The sequence below is a fragment of the Manis javanica genome, chromosome 16 (assembly GCF_040802235.1).
Source record: "Manis javanica isolate MJ-LG chromosome 16, MJ_LKY, whole genome shotgun sequence".
Taxonomy (NCBI): Eukaryota; Metazoa; Chordata; class Mammalia; order Pholidota; family Manidae; genus Manis; species Manis javanica.
Genome location: NC_133171.1, coordinates 50,889,401 through 50,903,943, shown reverse-complemented (window position 1 = coordinate 50,903,943; position 14,543 = coordinate 50,889,401). Strand labels below are relative to the sequence as shown.

At 56.0% G+C, this 14,543-nt stretch overlaps 2 protein-coding genes across 2 annotated transcripts in view; one reads left to right on the top strand and one right to left on the bottom strand.

The window, feature by feature from the left end:
* Window positions 1-14,543, top strand: part of DAAM2 (dishevelled associated activator of morphogenesis 2) — a 710,965-nt gene that overhangs the window by 155,594 nt on the left and 540,828 nt on the right. The gene's annotated exons all lie outside the window — the stretch shown is intronic.
* Window positions 1,175-14,388, bottom strand: KCNK17 (potassium two pore domain channel subfamily K member 17). The gene is made up of 5 exons (XM_017659821.3): window positions 14,038-14,388; window positions 11,039-11,153; window positions 6,206-6,366; window positions 5,730-5,904; window positions 1,175-1,892 (listed from the first exon to the last, which is right to left on the bottom strand). Exons 1-5 carry the CDS (start codon window positions 14,251-14,253, stop codon window positions 1,585-1,587), a joined length of 975 nt encoding a protein of 324 aa, XP_017515310.1. The 5' UTR covers window positions 14,254-14,388; the 3' UTR covers window positions 1,175-1,584.

Sequence of the window (14,543 nt, the reverse complement as noted above, 5' to 3'; positions counted from 1 at the left end):
TTCCAGAGACTCTTCCTGCGGCTGTGGCCCATCAGAAGCCTCCCCTGCCCCTGCCCCAGCACCACAGGTGGGCTGGCCAGGAGCTGGCCTCCTGAGTGGGCACTCACAGGGTGTGCCTGGGGTAAAGGGCCTGAGGGGGTAGAGAGGGACTCTGCCTAGAAAGGCCGGGCATGAGGAGAAGGGGCTCAGGACTAGACTGAGTTGGGACCACAAGGCATTCTGGCCTCCCCACTCTCTGCTTTGAATTGCTGGGTCCTCTTTCTGGAGGGCGTTAAGTACGACGATGCCTCTCCTAGGCCTCCATCAATCTCTTCCTTCCCTCTGTTTCTCTCTGCCTGGCCTGCGGGCCTCAGGATGGAGGCACAGGCCCTGTTGTTGACTTGCTTGTGTCTGCTCCTGGGTGGGACCTTGGTCCACTTAGGGTCCAGCCAGACGGCGCAAGCCTGGCGGTGTAGCAGCTCTTTCTTCTTTCTTGGCCAAAAGCTGCCCCTGACCCAGTCCCAGGAGGGCCCTGAAGCTGAGGGCTTTGTCCACAGGGAAGGGCACATGGAGCTCCCTGCACCCCAGTGCCACTACCTGCAGGATGGTGGAGGGGAACAGTCACAGGTGCCCACTGAGGCCAAGAACTCAGCTGTCGCAGCTGGGCCTCAGGGGCTGACTGGTACTGCCCAGGGCTCCTGGCTGGCTTGGGGACCTGAGTGTGGTGGGTAGCACACTGTTATCTGCTGCCTGAGTAAAGTGAGATGCTCTGCAAACAGAAGTGACCTCAACAAAACACATGTGGCTTTGTGAACTGGTTGGAGCCTTCAGCTGCAGTGGCACAGGTGAGGCCGGAGGAGCCCGCTGGCCTGCCCCTGGCTTTTCTGTGTTGTGAGTGGGCTGTAGCGCAAGGACTCTCAGCAGCGGAACCGGGACCAGCTACCTGCTGGCTGTATCAGCCCTAGACTTATCAGCAGATCTTTAAGTGAGTTTCCCTAGAAGGTCTCTGGAGGTGTATGGGCTGTACTCCAGCCCTCAATCTGTTCTCCCCACCAGTCTGGACCAATTCACATGGAGAAGGAGTAGTTTCTCTTGTGCATGTGCCAGTCTCAGATGCTGTCTTTTTGTCTCTGGGTATATGTGTCAATTAGAATTAGTTTCAGTTGTGAGTGACAGAAAAACCCAAATAATCGTGTTTTAAGTAAGACTGACATTTATTTCTCTTTCACATAAATCAAGTTTGGCGATCTTCAGCTCTGGTTTGTTATGGTGGCTCTGCAGCCATCTGGAGTCCAAGCTCTTTTTACCTTATTGTGTCACCAATCTCAAAAATGGCCTGTACCTCATGGTGCAATATGGCTGCCAGAGCTCCAGCCACTGAATCAGCTTAACAGCCAGCTAGAAGAAGGAAGGAGTAAAGAGAAGCATCCCCCACATCTCCCAAGTCACATCCGTAAGTCCCAAAGATACTTCTCTGTATATCCTACTGGGCAAATAGCTGCCGCTAGCTTTAAAGGAAGACAAAAAAATGTAGTCTTTCATCTGAGTGACCATGTGCCAAGCTTAAAATCAGGGCTCTTGTTACTAACAAATCCTGGAGTATGACTAGGTGTCCTCTCTACAGCATGAGACCTGAGTAGAGGGTTCTGGATGCTGCATGATTCCCATAGGTTCCTCCAGATAGCCTGGCTGTGGAGAGTGGGGCTCTGCCTCCCCATCTGGGCCCTGCCTCCAGCTTTGGGGCTTGAAGTTGCCCTTGGAACTGTGGTAGTAGCAGGAGTACGATCTCCTTGGGGTCTCCATCAGGGAGAGGATCAGTTTGATGATCAGGGCCAGCCACGCCATCCCAAAGAGGATCCACAGGGACACCGTGTTCTTGTACCACAGCGGGTACCTCCGGGAGGGGTCCATCCCTGAGGGAGAGGCAACGTTAGAGGATGGAGGCCTGGGAAAGTCCGGGCCATGTTCCCAAAACAGATGAACGCACATGGCTTGATGCCTATGAGCAGGGTATGGGAAGCCCAGACTGGTCTGGGATTGCTGGTCTTGTGGTCACCTCTGTCAGGTTCTAGGAATCTTTCTTGGACTGGCACCTTAGGCTTGGAAGCGAAATTTCCTCTTTGTCTTTCTGAGGGACTCTGTTTGCCTTATCATAGTGATTCTCAAAGTGGGGTCCCTGGACCAGCAGTGTCAGTGTCATTGGAGAGTTTGCTAGAAACATAGACGATTGGGCCCCACTCCAGATCTACTCCATCAGCAAGCCTGGGGGTGGGCCCAGCAATCTGTGTTTTAACAAGCCCTCCAAGAAAATCTGATGCCCTCTCTGTTGTTTGCCTATTTCCCTCTGGTTTTGGTATTCTTATATCTGAAGGGAGGCAGCTTGCCAGGAGCTTTAGGAAGAGCAGATGGAGGTCCCGGAGTTTGAATCCTGCCTCATTTCTCACCAGCTGTGTGATCTTCATCTGTCTGAAGGTTCTTTGCCTGTGAAACTAGTGGGGAAGGTGATTTCTCCTCCTCGGCTTCTAGGATGATGTGCTGAGTTCTCATCCCAAGGTCCCCTCTCTGCCACTCCCCTGAGAGCTGGGCTCTAATTACTCTGGCCTTTCTGCCTTTTCTCCACCTAGTATTCTTTCTGCCTCAGGGCCTTTGCACTTGCTGTCCTCTCAGCTCAGAATGCTCTTCATTTCTGAATCTTGGCCTGGCTAACTTCCCTTCATCTTTAAGAGCTCAGCTCAGACTTTACTCCCCAGAGACTAGGCTGGGTCCCTCTTTTACACTTTTTCACAGTCCACATACTATTGCTGGGCAAGCTACTTATTCTCTCTGAATCTCTACCTCCTCTTCTATAAAATGGAGACAGCAAGTGTGTCTACCCTCTAGGACCACATTGTCTCTCATATGGGTCCATGCAACTAAAGTGCTCAGAATGTCTGAGCCTCTTGGCTCAGTGTGTCTGGTGGAACACATAACACATAACAGGTAGCCAAGATCTGTGGTCAGGTGATTGTTTTTGTCACTATTGGATCCCCACACTGGTGACTCCCAAAGAGTCAGGACTGGAAAAGTAATGGCTGGGGAAGGGAATGGACAGAGGCCCCTGTGAGGCTTCGACAAGTCATATCAACTCAGTCCTTCCCTCTGTCCTGGGAGTCTGTCTTTCCTTCCTTATCAGATTAGGATTGTTCAAAGGGCTGAGATCTGTCCTCATTTCCTGGACATCTTTTCTGTCTTAGCTCTCTGGACCACCCACCCCTCCGTCCAAGCCCCACCCCGTCCTGCCTTCTCCCAGGATGACCTCCCTTCCCTGTCTTTTCAGGCCTGGGCCCCTCTCCTGGACCCTAGCATAGGGATGAGCCTGTGGACCTGGACCCAACCTCACTGCCTGGCAGGAGCCAGGATTGGATTAGGCTGATTGGGTTATGGGGCCATGATTCCGCTGGCGGTCCCAAATGAGATCAGCCGTGAGCCAGATCTCGGCCCCTGCTGCCCGCCAGCTCAGCTTGCTCACGGCAACAGAGGGGAGGAGGCGTTCTTTCCCCCTTTTATTTCATTTTTTCAAGCTGAAATTATAAGTGGCAGGAGACCTGGCAGCTGGCAAGGCGCTCAACTGAGTTGTAAATGCAATTGGGGGAAGCAGGGTCTATGAGGCCAAGGAGGAGCAGGCAGCTGGGACCTAGTGGCTGCTCTGGCCAAGGCCTTTGGGCAAAGAGGAGTGGCTGAGAAGACAGCGCCCCTTGTGGCTGATGACACAGGGACACCGGGAGTACAGGCACTGGACCTCAACATTCCCACCCAAGAAGGGGGTTTGACCTTGTCCCTGGAGGACAGGGAAAACTGAGAGACATGGGGAAGAAGTGACGGAGGGGTCTGTCCACTCTTAGCTGTGGAAGATTCTGGAACATATGTGTATGAGGAGGCCTGGTCTGGGAACCTATCCTAGACCTGCCCTTGGCTTGCCTGCTCTGTGACTTTAATCAGCTTCCTTCCCCTCTCTGGGCCTCTGGAGAGGAGGCTGTCAAGGGCTCTCGGCACGGGCACTTGTCATGAGGCACTGGAATGGCTTCCAAGGGAACCAGAGCGAGTAGAAATCTCTGCAGATATGGGGAAGGGGCTAGCTTTGCCCATTGCTCCTTGGGGGGAGTGGAGAGCCTGGGCAACCCCTTTGGGCTTAGAGGGCCCTCACGGGTTTGGACCAGGCCTCTTGGCTCAGTGTGTCTGGTGGAAGGGGGCTGTGGGAGGCCTGTGCCCCACACACCAGCCCCCTGCCATGCCCTGCCACTTTCCACAGGTGGCTCACAGGGTAGCAGGGACACTGATCAGACCTCCTCACTCCTGTAGAGATGGCTGTGCAGATGTCTCATCCTCCCTTGATGCTGGCAGAGGCTTTTCTTCCCATTTCCAGGGTGCCCCTTCTTCCCCCTGCCCTGCCCTGCCTCAGGGGACTGCAGGGCCTCAGGACATCCTCACAGAGATGCCATCCTCAATGTGCTCTGTGTGAATGGTAGCCTCTTAGAGTTGTGCAGTGCTCAACCTGCGCAACCAGCCATATGCAACATTCCCTGGACTACAGAAATGGTAGTGGGAACATATGCAACATTCCCTGGACTACGGAAATGGCAGTGGAAACAGAGAAGAGAGGACAGATCCAAGCATCATTCTCTGAACTGTGAGGGGGAAGGTAAGTTCTTTGGAGCTGCTGGTCTCAGGTGCCATCAGATACATCTCTCCGCTTGAAGTGGGAGTATGACCGAGTTGGAGGAAACATTCCCAAATATTTCCTTCCAGAGCAACAGCCCCTTCCCAGGATAGAAGATATCAGGAAAGGGCAGCATGAGGCCCCTGACCCCAGACCCTTCTTCCTGAGGAGGTTCAGGGAAGGGAAGCTTGCACATAGGCCAGAAGCATGGAGGGGCCTTAGCCATCACCAGCCCAGCCCCCTCATGTTACAGATAGGAACACTGAGGGCCAGAGAGGGGATGCATAAAGCAGTCTGCAGAGGGAGGGTGCAGAGCCCCCTTGAGGCCAGCGTGGTGGTGATGCCAGTGTCCCTGCTCACGTGGTGCCAATTCCCTTCAGGGGCAGGGAGCAGAGAGGGATGAGGAGGCTTAGCTGCCCTCGCCACCCCACAGAATGTCCCTCTACTGCCACTTGCTGGGCATCTGCCTCAGCTTTACTATGCAAGGCCAGCAGCTCCTGGGGCCCTTGTCCTGCCCTTCTGGAGTGGTGACCACTGGTCAACACCCCCTTGGGCCCTCTGGGTAATGGAGCCCTCTCTTGCTGGCTCTCAGAGTTTGGCTGCCAATTATTTTCCAATGGGATTTGGGGGATGCTGGGGTTTCTGGGTCTCCCAGACTCTCCTGCCTGACCTCTGTGGGCTGTGAATGGAGTACATGGCCCTCTGCCCGGGGACAGGAGGGAGCTTGGTGTTTCACGGGGCAGGGTGAAGTGGGCAGGAGAGGCCCTGGGGCGAGAACTACCTGGGGTGGGAGGCCAGGGACTCCTCTCCTGGGGTGAGCTCTGGGAGCCACAGTTGGGCCTGTGGACATTCCCTGTTTGTCAAGAAGGCCAGGGGTGTGACTTACAGCCAGAAGCACTAGTTCAGACTCCGGTTGTCACTTTTTAGCAGGGTGACCTTAGTCCCATCACACAACAAAGGTAGCTGAGCCTGCCAGGGCTGTGTCCTCTGGACTTTGGGCCTCCAAGCCCCGCAGTCCCGGCCTCCCCTCCCACTGCCCTCCGGGGACGCTCACCAATCACGTAGTCACCAAAGCCCACGGTGCTGAGGGTGATGAAGGCGAAGTAGAAGCTCTCCACGTAGCTCCAGCCCTCCATGCGGCAGAAGAGCAGCGGGGGCAGCAGTAGGAAAAGCAGGAGGCCCAAGAGGAGGGTAACGGAGCCTGCCAGCCACCGGGCCTTAGCTGCATCCTGCAGGTGCACATGGCGCCAGCTCCCACATGGAATGTGAGGGCAGGGGGAGCAGACAGCCTGGGGGCAGCCCCCTTATGGGGAAGAGCGCCTGCCCTGGCTCCGGCTCAGGACCGCCCAGCTCCAGGTTCCCAGCCAAGAACTTGGCCGCCTCGTGGCCTGCCCGTCCACCAAGTCCCACCATGTCTCCCCCACTGATGCCCCTTTACTACTAAAGATCCCCATTCTGGGCAGTGACCTCCGAAGCCACCATATCCCCACCAGCATCCCAACTCCCCTATAACCCGTGTGGCCCCCTCACCTGCCAGGCACCCCCCAGCCTGAGGGCACAGCGGTGCACCCCCCGCTCCATGAGATGCCCGAGTCGGTTGAGCACCACGAGGTTGAGCGGTATCCCCACCAGGGCAAAGGCGATGCAAAAGAGGCGGGCGGCCAGAGTGTGGGGGCTCAGGTTGCCATAGCCTGAGGAGAGATGGGGGAGGTGGGCACTTCAGAGGAACTGCCCATCCCCGGGGCCCTCAGGCCTGACCGGCTCTGGCCATGGCGGCTGGTGTTCACTGAAGCCTCCCTCTCCCATGCCAGGCGCTGTGCCAGGGCCCTGTTGTTTATTCCCTCAGGCCCACCTTACACCCACCCTTCTGGGTGAGGATCATGCCCCATTTTCTGCTGAGTGGAAAACTGAAGCTCTAGGAGGCAGAGCGATGTTCATGAGCTCAGCCACGGGGTGTGAGAATCTCCTTTCCTCTCTTCATGTCTTCCCTCTCTGGGTGGGCAGGGAATGTGGGAGAGGGGCACGGGAGGGTGCAGAGCCCCCAGCTGATGAGTTCCCAGATCTACGGCGTCATTCAAGCTGAGGCAATGCTGCCCCCAGTGACTCCCAGCCCACAGCAGGGCCAGGCGCCATGGCGGGCGGGCGGGCCAACCCAGCACCCCCCTAACAGCAATTCTGCTCCAGCTCTCATAGCCCGGCCACACCTTTCTCAGAGCTGTGCTGCAGGCTGCAGCTCGGCCCTCTCAGGCCCTTCCCTCCCTCTCTCCCTTCCCAGGTATCAGACCTGCTTTGCAGTCGGAGGCTCCCACCCTTCTGTGTCCTCCAAAAGCTTCTCTCTCCTCTACAAGCTCTCTCACATCACATTCTGTCCTAGTATCTGACTTTCAGAGGGTCCTACCTAGCACACCAGGCTCCAGCCCAACCCCTTTGGGAGTAAGAGGCAGACAGGGGACCAGCAGGTGGCCAGGGGATGTAGAGGTTGGCACCTCTGTTGTGAAGATAACGGAAGGGGAGGCTAGGGGAGAACAAGGTGTTCCTGAAAGGATTCTGTCAGCCTGGACACCCCTCCCTCCTTCACTGTTCTCCCCCTCCCCGCTTCTTAGTCACCAGCACTGTCTGTCTTTATAAAGTGCAAACCTGATTATAACATCACCCAGGTTATTACCCTTCATTATTCCTCCTGCCTGCTGGGGAAAGTCCAGACTCACCCAGCCTGTGTCTGAGCACATCTGGTTCCCTGCTTTCCCAGTTCTGGCCACAGTCCTGCTCCACTGGACCCCCAGAGCCCCTCATGCCTCTGTGCTCCTTCTGCCAAGAGCATGCTTCCCTCCTTGCCTACCTATGAATGGCCTGGCCTTCCCATGGAGTGGCTCCCCCAGCTCCCTGCCAGGCTCTGACCCACTGTATGAGAATGATTCACTTCCATGTCTGCCTTCCCCAAGGTTCATGAGTCCATCAAGAGCTGGGGCTGGGTCTTAATACTCTTTGCATTATCAGCAACTGGCTCCCAACCTGACACTTAATAGGTGCTCACCACACATACGCTAAATGACTACAAGAATGAACGAATGAATGGGAAATACAGGCGTGGACGTGCGAGATGAATGGGTGCCTTGCATGCTGCCCCACGTCACTGCCTCCGTCCCTCCTGTTGCCCGGGTCAACACTCCCACACACTCTGTACTCACTTGTGCTGTCCTGAGACTGTGGTTCACACTCACCCACCTTATTGAGGGGTGTAAGTACATGGTTCCAAGAGAGTGGGTCCCAAATTATGTGCTAGTCTAGAGCTCGGGCTTTTGGCATCAAAGGCACTTCCTGGGCTTGAATCCCAGCAGTGCCCCTTGTAAGTTATGGGACTTGGGCATGTGTCTTGACCTTTCTGAGCCTCAGTTATCTCGTCTATAAAACGGGAATGTTGGCATCTGCTTCACAGAGTGGTGCGGGAATGAAAGGGCACAATAGAGGCATGCTGTAGATGAGAATGTGAACCTTCAAGCATCATACACAGAAGGTACTAAATAAATGTCTGTTGTATGAATGAATGGATGAGTGCTCAAACTCTACTGAACCAGCTTCTGGTCTGAGGACATCAGAGGCCTTTTCTAGAGTCCATCCACCTCCCCTTTTTTAGGCTTTATGGGTTCCTTCCCCCCAAAGGAGGGACTTCTCCTTTCCACTTCATCCAGGAAGAGGCAGATCCCTCCTCCTCCAGCTGTGGGTCCCCCAAGTCCCATCCTCTGTCCTTGGTGCTCTCTTTATTCAGTTCTAATCTGTGGGATGGTGGCCCTTAGATCCAGACCTGGGAGGACCTCCCAGAGGCCTGCGCCATTCTCAGGCTGACAGTAAATGGGTTTTCTCCTAGTCATTCTCAGTTAGCTTGCAGGTCAGCTGGATCAGTGGACATTGATGTCCTCACCAGCCTGTTGAGTCCTCTGTGGCCATGGCCCCTCTAAGCCACCTCTCATTTCAGTATGTCTCCCACCTGTCACCTGGGCTCTCCTGCACCTTCTCTGAAGTTAGCCCTCATTTCCAGCCCTCTCTAGGCAATCTACTGTTCCCCAAACAACCAGTCACACTCCTACCTCAGGACCTTTGCACATGCTGGTGGAGGTCCTTTCCCCAGGTATTTATGTGACTTCTCCCTTATTTTTTTCATGTCTCTGCTTCAATGTTACAGTATCAGTGAGGCCTTCAGTGGCCACCCCATCTACAATAGCTCCCCCATCACTATAGACTCCCTTAACTGGCTTTATTTTTCTCTATACACCTTCCATAACCTGAATGTCGCCTATGTAACTGTTAGTCTACTGTGTGTGCCCTCGCAGTAGAATGCAGCTCCCCAGGGGCAGGGACTTGCCAGCTTTGCTCACCATTGTGTTCTCAGCACCTAGAATTGTCTGGTTTACACAGGGACTCAGTCTCTGTTTGTTGAATGAATGGATGGATAACTGACTGAACAAATGAGCAAGCCAGGGATGAGTTCATCAATGACAAGCAATTTCAGGGCTCAGGGCTCTTCTGCTGGCCCAGAAGTGTTTGTGTGTCTGTCAGACCCTGTCTCATTTGAGGGCTTGGAATGTACAACCCTTATAAGTGCTGGTAACAGGGGCACCAAGGAGGCAGCCCTCTGCTGTGGCTCTCAGAATACCCCTTCCTTCCTTTACGGAGTGTTCTGCGGGGGCCACATCTCTCCCCTCCCCTCTCCTTGCCGTTTCTCCGCATTCCCTCCGAGCGTGTGCGTGTGTGGTCACAGTCAGAGTCTCAAGCTTCCCTGCTGCTCACCCCAGACGGCCATCTCTTTCTTCCTGTTGCTTAGAATTTCTGCCCTAGCCTCTGGACCCTCAAAGGACAGGTCCTCCTGGAAAGAGCAATGCCGTCCTCTGGCTGGTTTCAAATTCCAGCCCTGCTGCTCAGTAGCTATGCGACCTTGGGGAAGTCGTGCAACTTCTTTCTGCCTCAGTTTCCTCACCTGTGACATGAACATATAAGCCCTATCCTTGGCCGTTGGATCATTATGGACAAAATGAAATCCCAGTGTAAACGTGTTCCTTACAGAGGCTGGTATGAGTAGAACACTTGTGTGAAGGAGGGTAGGGTCCCTCTGTCCTCCTCTCCCTCAGAGCTGGCTCAGATATTAGACTGGGAAATAGTCCAGACTAGGAATGGGAGAGCTGGGAAGAGACAGGCTGCAAAACCCTGAGTTCGGTGGACCAAAGTGGCAGGCCTGGGTCAGGGGTGTAGGAGTGTGGGGTTCAGAGACTAAAGACCCCCACTATCTGGGAGGCATGGCCTACAGTGACTGTAGCAATCCCCTATTGCTCTGAAACTCAATAAATGCTGGTGGAGGGGGTGTTTTTGGAGTTCATTAACCTGTCTGTGTTTGTTGAGTGGCCGCTGTATGCTGGGCCTGGTACTAGACCCGGGGCGTAAAGATGAATAAACACTGTCCTGGCCAATCCCTCCAGGGACACAGGATCTCTGGGGTCTGAGGGGCCTTCCAAGCACACTTGTCTCAAGGTGGAGATTGCCCAAGCGCCCATGCAGTCCTGAAACCTGCTTCCTGGAAGTATTGGCTGATTTAAAACTAGATGGAAAGTGTCCTGCCTGGCTTCTCTCTGCAGAAGCCAAGGCTGGGTAGTGGGTTCCTGGGGACACAATCCTGGCTGGCCAAGAGCTGTGGAGGCCCCTGAGCCACAGGCAGTGTCAGCCTGCCACCTGGTGGTGAGTCCAGTGTCATGCAGGGGCTGGGGCTGGGTACCAGGGCAGAGGCTTGGGATGGCTCCACTTAATTACTTCTGGGATTTCAGAGCTGGAGGGATCTAGGCTGTTCTTCTTCCCTTCACAACATCCTCCAGGTACCCTCCTGGGATAAGTTCCACCTCTTCTCTTCTGAGGCAGGGTCAGAGAAATAGGAAGGAGAGCTGTCCAGGGTTCCCCAAGGATGAGGGAGGAAGGGGGCTTGGAGAACGTGGGGGTGGGGGGGAGGGAGTGCCTTTGTGAGCTGAGGAGAGGCCTCCAGGAATGGCCACTTCTTCCCAAGGCCAAGAACATGGGCGACAAAAGGCTCATGTTGGATTTCTGTCCCTCCTTCAGGTCATGTGAGGCAGAAGTCCCCTAGATCAGTGCTTCACAAACTTGAGCATTGCACACAAACCTGGGAGCTTGATAAAAGGCAGAAACTGATTCAGCCCATCTGCAGTGAGCCTGAGATTCTGCTCCCGGTTGATGGCTATGCTGCTGTGCTTGACTGCACTGGAGTCATGAGGCCCTAGTAACCGCTCCAAGAGGCACAGGTGCCCTGTCCCTCGGGGAAGGCCATGCTCCCCAGCCCCACCCATCCTGGCCCCATAGTGGTCTTACCAATGGTGGTGATGGTGGACACGGAAAAGAAGAAGGAGCCCATAAGCTCCCAGCGCCCCATGCTGGTGGTATTGCCCAGGACGATGTCCCCACTTTGATACGCCTTGACGATGCCCTGGGGGAGAGGCTGCAGTGACCACCAGGCTCTGTGCGGTGACCGAGCCCCCACATTCAAACACATACATGTGCGTGTACATGCACACACACACATACACAACTCTGAACAATCTTCATAACCTCTCTTTGATCCCAGTCCATCCAGGGCAAGGAGGCTATTTACCTCCAAAAAGGGACTCCCCAGAGGCAGGGACCATGGGGTCAGCCCTGTTCCCTCTCTCTACCCCAGGGCCCAGGTCAGCCCAGGCTATCTCAGTGACTGGAAGAACCCTAATCATTTTCTCCCCTACACAGCCGAGTCCTCAACAAGTGCTGGCCAGGCCCACCATATGGTGCTTTAGGGGACTGCAGATGAAAGAGACATGACCTCAGGCCTCAGTGGGACAGCGATCAGCTTGAACTCTAAACTAGTGTAATCAGTGTTGCTTTAGGCATGAAGGCTGTGCAGCTGTGTGATCATGAGCCAGACATCCCCTTCTCTGTGCCTCAGTTTTCTCATCTGTAAAATGGGAATATTAATAGCACCTACTTCATGGAGTTGTTGTGAGGGTTAAATGAGGTATTTGGTGTAACATGGTAACAGTGGTTGTTATCAACATCATTATTAGGAACAGAACCATAGGAATTCAGAAAAGAAAGGTGTTCATTCTGATGGGGGCAAGGGTGGAAGGCTTCATGGAAGGGGTGATGTTTTAGTTGGCTTTTCTTGTAGGTTGGCTAAGACTGCCTCCATTGGAGGGACATTAGGTAGAAGGGACTGCAGAAGCCAAGGTTAGGAGGCAGGGCTGGGCCTGAGATCTAGAATAGGGAGGCTGAAAAGTAGTTGGCAGCCAGGCTACGCTTGGTTCTGCCATGCCAGGCATGGAGGGGCAGGCCTCTTCCAAGGTCCCTGAGCAAGAGGGAGGCAAGGTCAAGTTTTTGTGGTCTGTGGCAGCTGGCAGCATAGATGCTGGCAGACCCGAAGGGAAGAGTGGAGAGTGCCTGGCCTGCATTCTGGCACAGAGTAGTCCAGGAAGAACAGAGAAGAAATATTCAGAAGCCCAGGCCTGAAGCCCTATTTGGTGTGGGTTGTGGGGGAAGCATCTAAGACCACTGTGAGGGTGTGTGGCTGTGGGCCACAGAGTTAGAGCTGGTGGAGGAGCAGGGCTGGGGGGTGGAGGGCTACTTGATCTTGACCTTGGGGGAACTTGAGGGCAGCTAGGAAGTTGCAGGTACACGTCTGCACTAGTGGGGAGGTCTGAGTTGGAGACACTGTATCTTTATTCCCGGGGATGGTTGAAGCCAAGGAGGGCTGAGGAAGGGGGTGAAATAGGGGTGGGGCAGGAGGCGTTTGGGGGGAAGGGTGCAGAGATGCAAGTCCTACTGGGAACCTTGGGAAACACCCGCACTGGGGCGGCATGGAGAAGTTACCAGCCCTGCTCCTTGGCTATGTAGCCATGTATTTGGATTTAATCTCTCTGAGCCTCAGTTTCTTCATTTCTAAAATGGAGATGATAATAATGCTATACCTGTGAGGCAGGTTAAGATTAAACGAGTTAATACAGGTCAGTATCCTAGGGACAATGCTTGACACCCGGTAAGTGCCACACAGAAGCATTTACTGTTATTATCTTCATCACAGTCATCTTCTCTGGGCACAGGCTGCTGGCAACTCTGCAAGGGGAATGTCACACAGCCTCCAGCACCAGGCAGCGGGGCTGTATTTGTAGAAGCTAAGAGGCGGGTGTGGAAGCACTACATTAGGTTCCCAGAGGAGATAGGGTTCCCCTGCCCAGCTCCAGGCCCTGCTGAACCGGTCCAGGACAAACAGCTCAGGATCCCATATCTGCTCCAGTCCCTTCCCACCCCAACACATTTCCCTGCTACCTTCTGGGGGACTGGCTTTGGGCTGGCGACTCTGGGGCACAGGCCTTGCCCTCCCCAGTGGAGGAGGCAGTGGAACTGCAGGGCGGGGATGTCGGGCTAGCGGACAGCTGCCTGGACCTCGCGCCCAAGCCAGGGCCCAGGATGTTAATATATCCTCCATATCCCAGCAGCTCCCAGTCTGGCCTCGCCTGCCCAGAGTCGACGGGGACCTCCATCCACCTGCGATGCTCTGTCCTTGAAGAACTCTCTCCTGCCTCGCCGCCTCCCCACGCGCCAAAGAGCCTCACACCCTGAGTTCCTCAGCGGCCTCCCATCCTCCCGCCAGCGCCCCCTTCAGCCCGGCCTCCGCGGCTAGGGCGGCACGTCCGGCTCCTGGGTCCCAAGACTCAGAGTAAAGCGGCTTCAGTGAAAGAGCGCCCGGAGTTTGCCCTTCCTTAGAAGGCCCGGACACTGGCGCACGCGCCGGACCCCTTCCACTCACCCGCCGGCACAAGCGCGCCCCGCACCCCTTAACCCCAGATTCCCACGGCCGCGCTCGCCGTCCTGCTGCTCCTAGACGCCACCCAGCGCCCCCTGCCGTCCTCGCCCTCAATCCTCAGATTTGCACCCAGCATCTCTGTGGAAGGAGCCCTTTCGTCTTTCGCCCAACTTCCGACCCCAACTCCCCGCCGCGCGGTCCCGGGTCGGCCCTGCCCGCTCCTGAGCCGGGCAAGTGCGCCCCCACGAGTCCTCATCCCCAGGTCCGGCTGTGCGCGCCACGCAGCCCTCCGGACCGGGCGGGTCAAGCCCGGCGCCGCGCCGCGCACTCCCCTCGCTGCAGTGGGGCCCTTTCCCTTGCGCTCCAGCCCGGCCCTCGGGAGCCCCTCCTCCGCCCGGAAGCGCGCGGCCGAGTCGTGCCCGCCACCTCTCTTGGGTAAGTGCGCACAGCGTTTCCCTGTCCCGAGCCTGACGCGCCTTCTCTCCCTCTGCCAGTGCAGTCCGCGCTCCCCTGACCCATCCCGCCGCACGCCCCTGACCCGGATCAGCGAGTCCAGCGCCGGGCCATCCAGGCACGTGAAGTTTTGCAGGAGCGCCCACTTGTCGTGCTGGAATCTGGCGCTGGAGTCCTGTGCCGCGGGGCTTTCCAGCACCCAAAACACGCCCGTGCCCAGTGCCAAGTAAGACAGGTAGGCAAGCAGCAGGAGCAAGGTGCCTGGCACCCTACAGCCCCGGGCCCTGCCCTCCCGCGCCATCTGGGCTCGTGGTCTGGACTTAGCAGGAGCGGCAGGGAGGCCAGCGCCAGGAGCCACGGACTCGGGCTAGGGCAGAAAGCAAAGGCTAGGAGTTGGGCTGGTCCCTTCTCTAGCCAACGCCTGCCTGTGCCCAGTTTTCTCAGCAGGGGGGCGTTCTAAGGGAAGGGACAGCCTTGCCCCACCCCACCCCAGGATCCAATCCCAGGGACAAAAAGAGGTCTCAGCTGTGGGCATCTGGCCCCGCCTATAATCTGTATGGAGTGCTCACCCCCCAGGCCTAGCTCAGGGAG

Excerpts from the sequence above, each read along its gene's own strand:
- KCNK17 (XM_017659821.3), bottom strand. The coding sequence starts at position 14,253 with ATGGCGCGGGAGGGCAGGGCCCGGGGCTGTAGGGTGCCAGGCACCTTG. Across the intron at positions 6,367-11,038 it reads GTCCACCATCACCACCATTG|GCTATGGCAACCTGAGCCCC; the intron begins GTAAGACCACTA and ends ATCTCTCCTCAG. Across the intron at positions 1,893-5,729 it reads CTTTGGTGACTACGTGATTG|GGATGGACCCCTCCCGGAGG; the intron begins GTGAGCGTCCCC and ends CCTCTCCCTCAG.